The sequence below is a fragment of the Prunus persica genome, chromosome G6 (genome assembly GCF_000346465.2).
Source record: "Prunus persica cultivar Lovell chromosome G6, Prunus_persica_NCBIv2, whole genome shotgun sequence".
NCBI lineage: Eukaryota > Viridiplantae > Streptophyta > Magnoliopsida > Rosales > Rosaceae > Prunus > Prunus persica.
The window spans coordinates 19,482,644-19,500,080 of NC_034014.1; the positions used below are offsets into that span (position 1 = coordinate 19,482,644).

Consider the following 17,437-nt stretch of genomic DNA (forward strand, 5'->3'; position numbering starts at 1 on the left):
ACATTCAATGATACTTATTTGTTGTATGAGAAGAAATATAGTGTTGGTACAATAGCTACACAAAGTGCTCCAACTGTTCATTTATTTGGTTCATCTTCATCTAGTAGTGCATCTATTTTTGGTATGCTTGCTAGCAAAGGAAAACAAAAGAGTGTAATAAGTTCTCGTACTGAAGTTTTTAAGTATTTGGATACTGAATTTGTTGAATTTATGACTGAGGAAGAAAGAAATAATTTCAATATTTTGGATTGGTGGAAAGCACATGAAAAAAACTTTCCTGTGCTTTTCATTATGGCACGTGATGTACTAACAACTCCGGTGTCCACAGTAGCTTCGGAGTCTGCTTTTAGTGCAGGTGGTCGTGTGCTGGACGAAAATAGGACGAGGCTTACTCCTCAAATATGCGAGGCACTTATGTGTTTGAAGGATTGGGAAGATGCTGATTTTCGAACTCAAAGTTTTGTAGATGAAGATCTCTCATATTTTGAAGATGACAGCACAAGTTCCCTTAATGAAGTTTGTTGAGGTTGGTACTTTGTTTTTGCTGTATGTTGATACTCAAACTTATTAAGCAAACAAAATACCTACTTAAATAATGGTTGGAGTTCCACTTTTTTTAGCGAGATCTGTCTTTCCAAGTTTGAATTTTTGTTAATTTCTTCTAGCTTGGAAATCGGGTGAACTTTTTAGCTGGTTTCTCACTCTGGTGTGGTTGCAGGCATTGGATACTTTCAACACAACAATTGTTTCTCCTATCTATTATGCTATGTTCACCTCTTTTACAATATTTGCCAGTGCAATAATGTTTAAAGTATCATCACATGAACATGTTGTGTTTGTGTGTGAGTCTTTGTTATAAATCTAATGTATGTAATCTTTTGGTAGGATTATTCTGGTCAAAGCGTGACCAGCATAGCGTCAAAACTTTGAGGGTTCATCACTGTGTTATCTGGGACTGCTATATTGCATAGTACACGAGGGCCAGATCCACCTTTAATTACAGGTTTGCATGTTGATGATCAGACTACATGTCTTTTTGAAGATTTATGATGCTCTAAGTATCTTATTTTACTCCATAAAATAATTAATTTTTTTTTTGGTTGACTGATGCAGGAACGTGAGATGACAAATGCTGATATTTTACCTGGTGTCCTAGATTAATTTTATTTTCCTTTTTGTGTAATTTGGGAGGGTAGTGGTACTCTTTTTCCTTGACCGGATTTTCCTCCTTTGGGGGTTTTTTAAGGCAAGGTTTTAACGAGGCCACATTTTTGCCCTCCACCTTTTTCATATTGTTTGGATGTTTGATTATTAATGTTTTCAAATAGTTCATCATTCCTTGCTTCTAGTTATATGTTTTATGTTTATAATTTTAATTATCTAGTGGGAAAAAAAAAATCAAGTAAAAAAAATTCAAATTAAATGGGCTTGTTCTTGGGCCCGAGTATGGCCCGAGCACGAGCACGGGCACGGCCCAAGCACGGCACGGCCCGTTTTAATATGGACTTGGGCTTTAGGCCGGGCTGGGATCAATGATTTTACTAAATGGGCCAGCACGGCACGGCCCGATAAATTAAATGGGCCGATACGGCACGGCACGAATACATTAAAGGCACGAGTTTAAATGGGTTGGGCCGGCCCGGCACGGCCCGTTTGACACCTCTAGTAGAGCCCACCTGGTAGTAGAAGCAGAAAAACCCATCGGGGCATTTTTTTTGTTAGTGACAATCCGCGCTTCTACAACTTTGTTTGATTGTTGGAATGATTTGGCCATTGTGATCTGACGACCAAATTTCGAAGTAGAATTTTCTTTGGAACGAAAACCTCATGGCTACCTCCCATTAGACGGCCAAAATAAAATCTCAATAAATTTAACGGTAAAAGAAAAAAATGAACAGTCCAAATTGACATGCAATAGCCAAAATGTAAATATTAATTAATTTAAATCATATTATACCTAAAATATTATCCCAAACTTTATAAATATCCACCTATTTGTACATATTAATGAAATAAAATTTTGTTTTTGATATTTGAATTTTCCTAGATTAAGATATTAATAAAAATAAATTAAGATAATATTGTTGCAAGAATTCTATAGTGAGGGCCTCCCTTAGATGAGGCTTTATCTCTTAACCGTTGGATGAAATTGGTTAGCCGTTGGATTAAATTGATTAGTTTGATCAAATAATTAAGAGATAGGACCTCATCTAAGGGCCTTAATAAGGCTCTCACTATAAAATGACTTGTGGATGGACCCGAAAGGTTGATAGGCTACACAAGCTTTACCTCATGCATGAAGAGGCCCAAAAGAGGTCAAGAAAGGTCGGCCATGCCCAATTGAAGCCCATGAGGCCACAACCTAGGCGCACTGCACATGGGAGTAAAATGCAAGAATGGGCCCACGTCATATCCAACTGACGCATGTTGTCCTCAAAAAAGGGAAAGGATGACACGTCTACTTATCACAGATCACCCAATGAGATGATGCCATGTCATTAATGACCTAATAGTCCCACATCGGAAAAAGATAACTCAATTGTCCCATTTTTTCCTATATAAAAAGGAGTACTTCCCACCTAAAAATGTAATTTGAACTTTTTCCACACTACAATACTTTAAAAGCCTTCTTTATGGAAGAAAGATTGAGTTAGGCATTGGAGGGTGGTTAGTGAACCCACCATCACCTCTTCAGTGACCTATTTATGTTCCTTTTTTAGGAAAATCGGAGCTATCCACCATCGTACTTGGCCACTCCAAATACGACAGATACATACATAAGTACGACCTGAAGACCATGTCCACCCTTGAGGAATGGTTGAATAGGATCGGCGCACTTTGATTGGTTCCACGCATCAACGAACATTGAAAAAAATTAATTCAAAAAAATAATAAATAAAAAAATAATGAAGTTAAAACAATGGTCAACAAATTAATAAAACTAGGGATTCAAATTTTGAGATTGCATGGTTGAAGAAAAAACTTGTTTGAGGCTTTGCATATAGATGAGCATTTGGGAGGAGAAAATTTGGGTTTAAGTCCCTATAGCATTGAAGATTATCTTAGTGAAGTCCATACCCATAAGTCAAGTATTGCATTCATAAGAGAAAACTCCTAGCCACCACCCCTCAAGGGGTGGTGACTACCATGTTTTTTGTACCCTTCCTCTCTTTTTCCTTTCCTCTCCATCTCTTCCTCTTCTCATCCTCTTTGCTTCCCCCTCCCACATAGTCTCTCTCTTTGTTTTGTTGACTTGTTTATGACATAATTATATAACAGATCTCTACAATCGTATCCTTTTTCGATGCATCTGTTGTATTTGCTAAATAGGAAAGTCAATTGGTGCATATCTGTTATATTTTGGTACTTGCGTACAATGAGTTGACTTTGTGACAACGGGGTTGCAATATGGCCAGTTTAGTTTCTTTATTTTCAGAATAACTTGCAGAAAGTCTCTTTAGGTTTTGTGTAATTTTCACATCTTATTTATGAGAGTTTTTCACCTCTCTTTTGTGAGAGTTTTTATTTGTATTGTTATGGCTTGGTTTTTCCAAGATTTATCTATTTTTAGTTGTGTTGAGTTTGAAATCTTAGTTGGAATGCATATGCCAGAGTTTTTTTCGATCATGTGTAATCGTTTGTGAATGCGCACTAGATTGTCTTAATGTTGATGTTACATTTCTCTATAATTATAATGACTATTATAGCTAATTTGTATTTTAACTGAATTATAAATTCAATCTCAAAAATTTCTCAACCTAGAAAAGAGAAAGTATTTGTAATCTTTTTAGAAGCAATTCCAAACAATTCCATGTGTCATATTCGTATTCATGTGAGCAAGTTCAACTGAAGTCAATCTCATTGCTCCAGAGGATGGACCCACCCATTTAGTGTGTACGTATATTAACCGTAGATTACTGCAATACGTGTTCTAAAAACCCAGTGGGCCGCATGTTGCAACATCCGAGATCTTTCTGTTCTCTTTGTTTCGGAAATGACAATATGGGATTTTACTTTACTATTTATTTATTTCCTCGTTCATTCAAAATTTAAAAAATTATCTCAAAACCCAAGCCAAAGAAGAAAGAAAAAGAAAGCACAAAACAGGAGACACAGAGAGCACAGAGAGACTAACAATGGAGAGAAGCACACCAGTGAGAAAGCCTCGCAGAGACACTGCCGATATGCTGACGTGGAAAGAGGTCCCACAGTCCGACTCTCCCGCCACCGCCCCCTCCGGTCACCGCTCTCATCAGGTTACCACTTTCACTTGAAAACACTTTTTCAGTCAATTTTTTGTCTTCCTTTTTCTTTCTTGGTAAATTAAGGAAGCTTACGTGGTGTATTTTCAGCCGTCAGATGGAATCAGCAAGGTGCTCCATGGAGGTCAGATCACTGATGAAGAAGCTCAGAGCCTCAACAAACAGTAAGATCTATTTTGTGAAGTCAGATCTAGTAATGCATGTTTCATTGCTATGAATTTCTGCAAATACCCATATAGCCTGTGCAAGCTGCTCAACCAAAGCTACAAGCTTTCTGTTTTTCTGATCAGAAAAATGTTGACTTTGATTATTCTGTGTTCATGTCATCTTAATTTAGCATGTGTATAAATACATGCATTGCAAATTTTGCAACCCAAAATTTGTTATTCAAATTCCCAAGTTTACCCATCTTAGATCCAGATATTATTTATAAAAAAGATCAGTACTTTTTTTCAACTACAGGGTTAGTGATTAAGATTTGTACATCTAAAACTCAGATGAAATGTGGTTCAGGAAGCCTTGTTCAGGCTATAAATTGAAGGAGATTACTGGTAATGGCATATTTGCTGCTGGTTCAGGCAACAATGCTGCACCAGAATCTAATGATGCTAGTAACAAAACAGGGCTTCGTATTTACCAGCAAGCACTCAATGGAGTTAGTCAAATATCATTCAGTGTTGATGAACATGTCACACCCAAGAAGCCGATCACCATTCCTGAGGTTGCAAAGCAGCGTGAATTGAGTGGGACATTGCAATCAGACTCGGATTCGAAGTCCAACAAGCATATATCAAATGCCAAGTCCAAGGAGCTCACTGGAAATGACATCTTTGGTCCTCCTCCTGAAACTGTGCCTCGATCTGTGGCTGCCGCGCACACCCTGGAAACTAGAGAAACCAGAGACATGGGAGAACCTGCTCCCCGAAATCTACGCACGTCTGTCAAAGTTTCAAATGTGAGTTTATTATTTTTGGATGAATTTTCTTCATTTATATCTTCATGTTGCAGGTCCAGTTATGATAGTTTGGATAATTAGAGATTACAACACTAAATCGGACTTCCATAATTATAGTCTTGAGCTATGCAATTGAATGTTCTCCGTTCTCCCTTCATATGTAATATTGTTAGACTCTCAATCTGGATCACCTTCAAACAATAATTGAGGTTCTTTTGTCAAATAGTCTGGCATGTTAGTTTTGTCAAACTGTTAATTTGGACCGGGTGCCCTAACAAGAATCCATTAGATCAATGGTTCAAAGTGATAGCCTAGCAACATAGCCTACTGGAGAACATTTTCATGTAATCGAAGTTGATATTACTCTGCTGTATAATGCTATACTAATTGGCAAATTAACATTTTCCTTAAATTTATTATTGAATTCATTTCGGTAATGCAGCCTGCTGGAGGTCAGAGTAATATCATGTTCAGTGAGGAACCTGTTGTCAAGACTTCAAGGAAAATACATAACCAGAAGTTTGCTGAGCTGACAGGAAATAATATATTTAAGGGAGATGTTCCTCCAGGATCTGCTGAAAAGCCCCTAAGCACGGCTAAGCTGAGAGAGATGAACGGTAGCGACATCTTTGCTGATGGAAAGGCATCATCCAGAGACTATCTGGGTGGTGTTCGCAAGCCCCCTGGTGGAGAGAGCAGCATTGCCTTGGTGTAACTCATAATCTCTGACTTCTTTACTCTGCTTTATCATCAAATAAAAGTTGGTCTCGTCATATCCTAGTGTGAACTCTGTGTTCTGACATGTAAACCCTTCACCCATTTTGGGTTCTGAAGTGGTGGGTGTGAGACTGAGTGGTAGCGATACATTTATATACATCGTTAGGGCATGAAATGTAGTAGAAAAATGCAAGAGGTTCGGCTAGTTGGGTTATTACAAACATGTTTATGTATCTTGATTGTATCAAGTTTGTGTTTACTTTGTTCCAGGACCCATTTTATTTATAAATTAGATGATAATTTAGGGAACTTGCACTTTTCTTTGATGCCAAGAAAAATCTGGATCAAATCTTGATTTTGAAATGGATTTTATTTTTTGGTCTGAAGATTTTGATATTGGTTGAAAAGGGTGAATAAGAGATATCTCAGTAAATTAAGGCCTCTTTTGATAACCATTTTAGTTTTCACTTGTAAAAAGTTGAAACCAAGAAACTTTGCTTGGTAACTTTTCTCAGTTTCCAAATAATTTTTTATTTATAAATTTTTTAGTTTTTAATATTTGTTATCTTTAGTGTGTTTACCAATTAGGAATTGAATTCCAATTAAGAGAATTCATGTGTTTACTTCACATCAAAGAATTAAAAACAAAATTAGGAATGGACTTTTTGATTTTGGAGGAATTCAATTCTTTTTTTGTGGGAGGTGGTATTCTAATTCACGGAGAATTAACTCTTTATGAATTCATCTTTTTTACCCATTATATCCTCATACAATTTTAAAATTTTAAAATTTGTCATTCATTTTAACCTAACAACGAGGACATTTTAGTAATTAATGTCATTCCTACTCCAATTCCATATGTTTAGTACACAACTTCAATAGGGATTCAGAATCTAATTTTCCTCAATCCAACTCCTCAATTCAATTCATCATCAATTCAATTTCTCCTAATACAATTACGGATTAGTAAACATGTCAGTGCCATATGTGTGAATTTGAGAGTTTTTGCAGAGTCCTTGACGGGTAACAAAGTGGGCCACTTGCTCAAGGTGGGGAGTCCCATATCGTAATTTCATTTTTTAGCTTATTGAATGAAAGTGCATGTTATAAAGCTTGTAGATTTTTTTTTTCAAAGTTAGAATGAATTAGTGGTGAATTTAGGGTATAGAAGTCCCGACGCCATTTCAAGGGTCCCAGAATTTGGACTAGGTCCAAGGTTGAACACCAAAGTTGAGTTGTCGGGTCAAAGTTGAGAGGCCCTAGATCCGGGTTTTGGGATTGGAGTGTGATGCATGTGTGGTTATGTAGAATAGGTAAATTAAACGAAAATGAGGATTAAAAAAGATTAATAACCTCAGCAGTTTCGACACATAGTTGTGCACCAACTATGGGTGCTGTTAAGTGAGTGGTTTAATTGAGAATATTATCGTGCTTGAAAAGCTCAGAGCAGCATCAGCTTGTGTCAAGACTCAAGACCTTGTTATGAGCCAGGATGTTATCTTCATCATTGATAATGTTTCATGGCTTCAACCCAACCTCAATGCCTAGGTGCTAGTTTTTGAAAGAGATTTTGGTTTGGCACCTCAACCTCAATGCAGGGCTAAGAAAGAAAGCATTTATCATAGAGGCCACTTGAGAGAGCTTCTTGTTCACTTGGTCAAAAGGTATAATTTAAGCAAAATCAAATATGAAAAGGAAAAAGAAGGGAAAAAAAGAAGTCCAACATTATCATATAAAGAACACAAAAACAACTCCTTTTGCCAAAAACAACTCCTTTTGCAAAAACACAAAAGAAGATGCACAAATTATATAAAATAAGTCCATCCATACTTTACTCACAGCACTAGCAAGATTTATTGAACAAAGTCCACACAAAACCATAAAAAGAAGAAGAAGAATCCAATGAAGGAAAGAAAACAACTCATGGAAGAAATCATTGTGGGATTCAAGCATCACCATGTCCAACCAGTTCTACAAGAAACTTCTCATAGTCTCCAGAAGTGTCTTTGACAATTTCCTGGTCCAAAGGAACACTGATCCTGCGATGATATTCTTGTTTAATGCTATGCAAGTCAAGCTTGTAATTGTTTGCCTCAGTAACTGGAGGAACTCATCATCTTTATCAGCCTTCAAATCCTTGTTAATGGCATTGCCAAACTCATTGTTGTAGTGATTCAAGGTTGCATCAGCTGTGCTTTACTCCTGGTAGAGAGGATCCTGATGAGCTCCACATCATCGTAGGCTTTGTCTGAGATTTTCTCATTAAGTATCTTAGCCTCTTTCTTTGCCAAGGGCATGCTGATCTCATCTCCCTCGTATCGCTAAGTGCTCAAAAGAGGAACCAAAAGCTATGACAGAGTCAACAATCCGAAAGCAAGAAAAAAGAAAATCTAGGCAGCAATGTAGTTGAAGATGTTTGAACAAATCACTTCCAATTCAATACAAGAAATTGGATACCAATATAAGATAAAGAAGATACAGTTTCAACTAGCCAACTTGACATTTGAGAGCCCAATCAGATTAAGAATGAGTTTGGAGGTTGAAGGTTTGTACCTTGAGCAAGTCTCCAGATGTATGGTATGCAACATCTTCTTCAAGGGATTTCTTGTAACGCACATGATACGCCTGCTTTACCAGCAACAGATCATGAGAAGACCTAGAAGTAGCTATTTCCAAGAGCAATTTATTGCTTGAAGTGAACCTCTTTGTAGCTTCATTAGCTAAAAATGCATCAGGCTCAGCAGGAACCTCCTTGAGCAAGTCTCCAGATGTATGGTATGCAACATCTTCTTCAGGGGATTTCTTGTAATGCACATGATACGCCTGCTTTACCAGCAACAGATCATGAGAAGACCTAGAAGTAGCTATTTCCAAGAGCAATTTATTGCTTGAAGTGAACCTCTTCGTAGCTTCATTAGCTAAAAATGCATCACGCTCAGCAGGGACCAGTGTCCACAGCAGCACAGCCCTCTGGTTATGCAGCAAAATAGGAAATTCGAGCAGTAAACCTTTGAAAACAAAATTCAAAGTAAAAACAAACCAGTATTCAACTGAAAGATTTAATGCATCTAAATCTGACCTCCAAAACACTTGAGAGCTCTTTGTCCTGTGACTTAAGAAGCTCTTCCCCATAAATTTCTGCATGTCTGCTGAATTAATTTTCTCTGAGCTGCATCCTGTGAGTCAGTATCGATATGATCAACGCCTTATTTGTCACCCATCCTGCACACAAATTACAAAAATAAAGTTGATAATACAGAATATAACCATAAAAGTGCCTTGATAATGCAACAAATCTTCAACCTCTATCCCTAATATGAGAAGTTTTGGTTAAATGCCTCAATGTGCAGCTAGATGCCAAGTATTCAAATTGCTCAATGACATCAAGCATTGGTTTTCTTCTTCATCATATGTTCTCCCAACTCCGTTTTCATTGATGACCCCTTTCATGTAAATGGAATTTTGTGCAAATTCCATATAAAAGAATTGGACCTAACGAAAAGCTTAGGATGGATGTCAATGAATCAGATAAGGATTTCAAGTACCAGGTCTTGTCTCTTTTATATTAGCAATAAATTCCAGAGCAAGGAACTAGTCAAGATTAAAGTAGTTTACTTAAGCACCAAGGCCTTGTAATTGCTCATAATGATTGGAGTAAATAAACAAGAATATTAGTTGAAGTATTTGTTAATTTTTGTTAGTCAATAGTGAAACTCAAACTGACACAATAGGATAATTTTAAAAAAAAGACATAGATCTAATACTCTGATCCAACAAAAATGATCCCAAGAAATTCAAACAATAATCAAAGAGAAGGGAACAAATACTTACAAAAAAAACCCAGAAAACAGATACATACAAAGTAAGAGAACATGAAAGCAGATCAAACTTTAGATGATCAAACATATCAGATTATTATTATTATTATTATTATTATTTTGAATAGAAACATTGTATTGATAATCAAGAGGAAAAATCCTCGATCAAACAAGAAGACCAAAAAATAAAGAATCTGACCTACTAAGATTGAAAAAAAAAACTGTATAAAAACACGAAAAACACAAAACTTCAGTAAAATCATCTTACGACTGCCATCATGTCTCTCATGATGATAAAGTAGTGATAGTCCTTGAACTGCCCCGAAAACCGAAGCCCAAAGGGATGCCCAAAATTTAATTCTGTCCCATAATTCCTCAACCCTTACTCCTATATGACCCTGAAAAATTCTTCGATTTCGCTCCATCTAGATATTCCAGAAAATAGCATGAACTAGACAATCACGAAGGATTCCAGCTCTCTTCCCCTTCCCCGAAATCCTCGGATTGATACTAAGGAGCTCAAAACACCCTTTAGGAATCACCCACTCCGCTCCGAGAGCACCCAACATCCTCCACCATAATTTTAGGGAATACGAACAATGAATGAACAACTGATCAATGTTTTCTGCATTCTCTTTGCAAAGAACACACCAAGAGGGGGATAAACACATCTTTGGTTGCCTCCTTTGAATGCAATCGCAAGTATTAATCCTGCCATTTGCTGCCAGCCACACGAAAAATTGAATTTTCGGCGGAGTCTTTGCCTTCCAGATTGAACTGAAAGGGGGGAAGACATCCCTAGTGGTAGAGAGAAGAAAAGACCTGAAAGACTTGCAGGAAAAAGAACCCTGCTCCTCAATCTCCCAAGATCTCCGATCCGATCTAGAACCGTATAATCTCACCTTCCCCAATATATCCAAAAGTATTACCACTTCTGCTATTTCAGCCTCGGACAAATTCCTTCTGAAATCAAAATCCCAATTGAGAGGCATCTCATGATTGTTAGCAAAACGGGCTATACTTTGATTTTTTCTCCTAGACAAGGAAGAGAGTCTAGGAAACAGATCTTTTAGAATCCCTTCTTTCAGCCAAAGATCCTCTCCCCATTTCCAACAGAAAATCTGCAGCATTGAAGAAGAGGATTATACCCTTTCGAAATTTCTAGCCAAGGATTCCTGCAAGACACCTTAACTATCTGTTTAGTATCCCACCCATTTGAGTCTATTCCGTACTTGCTCTTAATGATCCTATGCCATAGCGAATTGGTTTCAAGTGGAAATCTCCACAACCATTTAGCTCTGAGGGCTTCATTTCTTTCTCTTAAAGAGCCAATTCCAAGACCACCTTCCTCTTTCGATTTAGTCACCCTTTCCCACCTGACCAAGTGACATTTCTTCCCTTCTTCTAGACCCTCCCATAAAAAGTTACGCATAAGTTGTTCTACTTTGGCGGCCACTCCTGTAGGCATCTTAAACAGTGACATATAGTAAGAAGGAATGCTGCTCAAAACCACTTGGATTAGCGTTAACCTTCCACCTTTGGATAAGCAAGCGCTCTTCCATTTTTGAAGTCTTTTCTCCACCTTATCCTTTACTGGATTCCAGAAATTAAGAGCTCTTGGGTTTCCCCCGAGAGGAAGACCCAAGTAAACCATAGGCCAGCAACCAACCTCGCATCCCCAACTGCCCGCCATGTTATTCAGAGCTTCAATACTAAAATTGATCCCCAGAATGCAACTTTTAGCCTTATTAATCTTCATCCCAGACACATCACAGAACAACTTCAACAGCTGCAACAGATTTAACCAATACTCTTCCTTGCCATCCAAAAGGAAAATGGTATCATCTGCAAATTGGAGGTGAGAAACTTCCACTTGATCATGACCAGAAACAATTCCTTGTACTAGGTTAACATCTTGAGCCCTTTCTATTATTCTGCTTAAAACATCGCTAACCAAGGTAAATAGGAATGGTGATAACGGGTCCCCTTGTTTTAATCCCCTAGAGGCTCTGAACTTTCCTCTTGGTTTTCCATTAATCATAATGGAAAAGTTGACAGATTCCAAGCAGCCTATAATCCAGCCTCTCCATTTGACACCAAAGCCTTTCCTTTCCAGCACATCATCTACGAAATTCCATTCCACATGGTCGTATGCTTTCTCGAAGTCAATTTTGAAAACCAGCCCTTTTCTTTTCTGTTTTCTGACTTCCTCTACAACTTCATTTGCAACTAACACAGCATCTAGAATCTGTCTCTTTTGGACAAAGGCTCCCTGAGATTGGGAGATAGTATTTCCAAGAACCTCCCTCAATCTTGAAGCCAAGACCTTGGATATCACTTTACAAACATATCAGATTATAAGAAGACAATACTTGCTAGTCAATGGTGAACCTCGACAAGATAATCATTCAACAGATCTAGATCTAAACTTTCATTCAACAAAACTGATGCTAACTTACTGATTGAAGAAAAAATCACAGAGAAAGAAACACATCCTGGTCATTATCACATTATAAGAACCCATAGAACACATACTTACAAAATAGAACAATATGGAAGCAGATGGATCAAACTAACTTTAGATGATCAGCTACATCAGAAAACAAAGTCATGTCAAACACCAAATTATCAAATTTTATTTGCTCCAAAGATTGCGTTAATTTAGTCTGAGTCTTAGAAGAAGTGATCAGTAAAAGACCTTCAAAAGCTTTCTGAAGTTGTTCGGCATCTTCCACTGGAGAAGGAACCACATCTGGTACTCTAAGAGTCGCCATTCTTTCTCTCTGTGTCTCTTAAGTGTGTGATCCCACAAAATTTTGGATGTTGATTATTTGAGGTGGAGCTGATGAAGCATCTTTGGATGGAATTGAACTCCTTTTGAAAGTTTAAATTGCTATCCTCTCAGCACAATCCGTCAAACTTTAATTTGAATGTCAAAAACATATTAAGATTCTACGATCCAACTATCTGAATTTAATGTCTCCAGACTCTCTCCAACTGCAAAAGCATGCACCTGGTCCTGAACCTGAACCCAACTGCAAGCACGGTTCTTCTTCACTCCTCTTGATTTCATCAGTTCCCTCACCCTGTTTACCTCATCCCATCTCCCAGCTTCTGCATACATGTTTGAAAGAAGTATATAGTACCCACAATGCTCAGGGTTCAACCTGAACAAATGGTCTGCTGCCCAACTAGCCAACTCTACGTTCCCATGGATTCGGCATGCTCCAAGCAAGGCACCCCAAATATTGGCATCTGGTACAATGGGCATGCCTTTAATAAGCTCTACTGCTTCTTCCATAAGGCCAGCTCGGCCAAGGAGATCAACCATGCAAGCATAGTGCTTTTCTGTCGGCTCTATATTCAGTGCCTGCATTCCCTCAAAATATTTTTTCCCCTTCTCAACCAGCCCTCCATGGCTACAAGATGACAAAACTGCAATATAGGAAACTGAATCGTATTCTACACCGTCTTCCCTCATTGCTTCAAAAAGACTGATTGCAGTGTTAAGCTCACCTAGCATTCCATACCCCAAAATCATAGTATTCCAAGAGGCTACATCCTTGCTTGGAATGCGGTCAAAGACCTTAGCAGCAAGATCAATTCGTCCGCATTTGGTATAAAAATCCAAAAGTGAGTTTGCAACAAACAGATGAGTATGGAAAAGCTTTCTTACTAATGACCCATGAATCTCTTTGCCTTGCTTGATTGCAGTTACATTTGCGCAAGCTGATATAACTCCCACAAAGGAAACAATGTCATGAATCATTCCCACAAGCTTCATTTCAGAAAACAAATTCAGAGACTCTAAGCAATCCGTAGTTTGAGAATAGCCAATTATTAGTATATTATAAGACACCTCATCCCTGAGGGAGATGTCAAATACATTCCGAGCAAGATCTAGCCGGCCACATTTTGCGTACATGTCTGTCAGAGCATTGGAGACAAACAAATCGGAGGCATATAGCATGCGGACTGTCCTTGCATGGATTTCTTTTCCATAATGAAGGGAACCCAACCGAGCACACGTTGGAAGAAGATTTGTGAAGGTGACAGAATTGGGAATTTCACCATGACCTTGCATTTGTCTCACAAGTCCAATGGCTTCCAACTCAAGCCTGTTTTGACCAAAATTAGCAATCATAGCATTCCAGGAAACAATATTCCTTTTATCCATCTCTTGGAAAACATTGGATGCCTCATTTGAACGGCCTGATTTTGCATACATATCAATTAGTGAGTTGGCAATGAAGACATCCGATTCAATACCCATTCTTATACTGAAACCATGGAGTCTTCTACCAACTCCAAAAAATGCAAGTTCAACCAACACTGGTATCATGCTAGAAATTGTGACAGAGTTTGGTTTAACCCCTTCATCAATCATCCATCTAAATGTAGCCAAGGCTTCAATGTTATGCCCCATGTAAGAGAGACTAGTGATAGCAGCATTCCAAGAAACCTCATTCTTCTGAATTATCTCACCAAAAACTTGTTTTGAAGCGTTCGCATTCCCACATTTCCCGTACACATCAACCAATGCATTTCCAGTAGTGACCAGAAGATCCAAACCAGCCTTCACAACATAGCAATGAATCTGGATCGCCATCCGCTCATCTTCCAACTCTGCACAAACCGGCAACACACTAATGACACTAACAAGATTTGGCTTAAACCCAATTCCCAAATTCATCTCTCTATAATAATGAAGTGCCTGCACGAAAAACCCATTGGCTGTAAACACACCAATAACCGTATTCCATGAGACAACATCCCTTTCACGCATTTCATCAAACACCCTCTTTGCATCTCTCATATCCCCACAACTACCATATAACATTAAAAGTGTATTTCCAACGAAAACATCAAAATCAAAGCCCACTTTAAACACAACCCCATGAATCTCCATCCCTTTTTTTACGTCCAAAAGGTCTGAACACGCTTTGAGAACGAAAGGAAATGTATGATCATCGAGTCCAACACCGCTTCGAACCATTCGATTGTAAGTCTGAAAATTATCATTAACTTGAGCAATGGAATAAGCCCGTATGAGGGTGTTCCACAAGAAAGCAGTGCGACAACGATGAACTGTTTGTTCGAAGAGATGGTGAGAGGTTTCCGGGTATTTGAAAGTGGCGTAACTGAGCATGAGGGAGGCGCAAAGAGAGACACTGTGGGGAAGTAAACCATTGAGGAGAGCAGAAGCATGGACTTGCTTGGTTTGGTGAAGGGTTTGGACATTGGAGCTGAGTGTGAGGAGGTCAGTATGAGGGTAAGTTGGTGAGGCATGTGTGCACAGCGTTGTGGTGGTAGAGAAAGACAAGATCTGGCTTGGAGTGTAATAATGTTTTCTGCATGAGAGTAGCGGAACCAAATGAAAGTGTCTTAGTGCATGGTGGAGATGGTTTAACATAGAAAGAAGCAAGGAGTTGATGTCTTAGAAGAACGATATTATATAAGTTTGTAGCTTCTCTGTTCTTTGGCCATCAGTGGTCTACACTCTCACTATTCTTCATTACACTGAAATGTTAGAAAACAATATGTAAGCTATAAGGCAACTGCGGTTGCCAATAAATATGGGGTTAATTTTTTCAATAAGCGGTTACTGATAAACATAAAGTTCGAAACAATGAAAAACATAGGATATATAATTCAGAATCTCATGGGAGCAACAAATCAATTGCAGCAAAGTAAATTTGGTCTGGCATTTAACAAAAAAAATTCAATTTCTAAATTATTTACAGAAAAATGCAAGCTACAAACCTTAGTAAGAAATCGTGGTCAGTGCCAGTAGTAAGATACAGGAGGCCCTATACCAAAATAGAAATGGTGTTCCTTTTTATATGAAACTAAAATGAGTAAGTTCTTCACATCTTCTGTTCTTTTTCTTTCCAGGAATCAATCCTATCCAGATGGGTGTATCTAGGAGACATTTTTAAAGTTAAACAAACACATATATAACAGTGAAATTGGGGAAAAAGAAAAAAGATAGAACATGATTTTTAAGCAGGAAGTACAAACTCAGGTTTGCTTGAGAAAATTCACAAGCAAAATGTATGACAATTAATCTGAAATTAAAACCTGGCGAAGAAGACAATGCCTACTTTGATGGTGCATAATTTTCTTACCTTACAATTCCCAGATTTCATCAGCTTCCCGAATCAGATTCTTCATATCAGATGAAAATCGTTCCCAAATTCCTCAATCAGATCCAAATCGTCCTTGAGATTCACATCTGCATTGTCCGAATCCATCAACACCTTCAATTCGTCAAACGGCCACCCAAAATCGTTCCCCTCCTTCTGCAACCTTGTCTGTTGAACCTTCTTCGCGCGACTGGGCTTAGGTTCGGTGTTCAAAACTTTTTTTTGGCCAACATTGTTCGGTACTTCGCTGCCTCTTCATGTTGGTGGGTTTTAATGGGCTAAGAGCATCTCCAACCGATGTGTCAAAAGTAATACATAAATATTTAATAGTTAAAAATAAAATCTCATATCATTTCAACCGAAGTGTTAAAACTGATGTGGAATGAAGGCCAGATGTTGAGATGTTATTTTTGACATTCCAAAAGTAAGATGTCAAATGAATATTTTATTATTTTTTCTTTTCTTTTCTTTTTAATTAAAAATAAATCAACACTAAAATGTAATAAAATAATAATTTAATTTGACACATCAGATGGAGTGTAAAGCTATGTAAGAGCATCTCCAACTGATGTGTCAAACGTGCCACATAGACATTTAACAACTAGAAATAACATCTCACATCACTCCGACCGATGTGTCAAAACTGATGTGGAATGAATGCTAGAGGTTGAGATGTTATTTTTGACATCCCAAAAGCAAGATGTTAAATGAATATTTTATTATTTTTTAAAGATAGGTGGCTATTACTTGATAGGTGGCTATTACTTTCATTTATTATTTTCCTTTTTTATTTTTTGTTTCTTCTTTATCTTAAATGATTTGATTGTTACAATAATTATTTATTTGACATATCGGGTGGAGTGTAAAAGTATGCAAATGTCAAATTGCCACATCAGCCATCAAATTTAAATTTGATGTTTGGTATTTGACATCTCCCTTGGAGATACTCTATGTTAAATTGCCACATCAAATTTGATGTTTGGTATTTGACATCTTCCTTGGAGATGCTCAAGGCCAATTATTTAAAAACTTTCAACAAAAAATCTTTTAACTCATACCCAGCTAATATATATATATATATATATATATTTACAGATATAATAAACTACATGGAAAGCTTTGAATTAATAAACTATATATGGCATATGAAATTGGAGTATGAACATCAATATTTTATTTTTTATTAATATATATATATATATTATTATAAATTTATTATTTTTTTAAGGTAAAATTATAGTAATTGTTCCTAGACTAAGATTAAACTTTACTTTTCGTTCCTCATATTGTTAAATTATTACGGTGGTACTTTAATTATGCCTCCACTTTTAGAAATTATCCTTTCCATTATCTAGTCAACTTTTTCACTAAAAATGATGACATGGCTTGGCATCGACAAAAATGTCTTTTCACACAAAAAATTTAAAAAATAAATCAAATCTCTCTCTCCAGCGCCGATTCAAAATAAAAAAATGAAAAATGAAAGCTAAAGACAGAGATTCGGGCTTTTCCAAAGAATTAATGCAGCTTTCCCATTCC

General features: G+C 37.4%; 2 protein-coding genes and 1 long non-coding RNA gene across 3 annotated transcripts; 2 read left to right on the forward strand and 1 right to left on the reverse strand.

Annotated features, from left to right (window-relative positions):
* On the forward strand, positions 314 to 1,549 carry LOC109950046. Its single transcript, XR_002272395.1, has 3 exons — positions 314 to 526; positions 886 to 1,003; positions 1,114 to 1,549. It is a non-coding gene; the product is annotated as an uncharacterized LOC109950046 (long non-coding RNA).
* On the forward strand, positions 4,028 to 6,243 carry LOC18773597. The gene is made up of 4 exons (XM_007205571.2): positions 4,028 to 4,256; positions 4,353 to 4,426; positions 4,776 to 5,217; positions 5,660 to 6,243. Exons 1-4 carry the CDS (start codon positions 4,137 to 4,139, stop codon positions 5,930 to 5,932), a joined length of 909 nt encoding a protein of 302 aa, XP_007205633.1. The 5' UTR covers positions 4,028 to 4,136; the 3' UTR covers positions 5,933 to 6,243.
* Positions 7,880 to 9,078, reverse strand: LOC18772589 (annexin D2). The gene is made up of 3 exons (XM_007206822.1): positions 8,488 to 9,078; positions 8,135 to 8,255; positions 7,880 to 8,034 (listed from the first exon to the last, which is right to left on the reverse strand). Exons 1-3 carry the CDS (start codon positions 9,076 to 9,078, stop codon positions 7,880 to 7,882), a joined length of 867 nt encoding a protein of 288 aa, XP_007206884.1.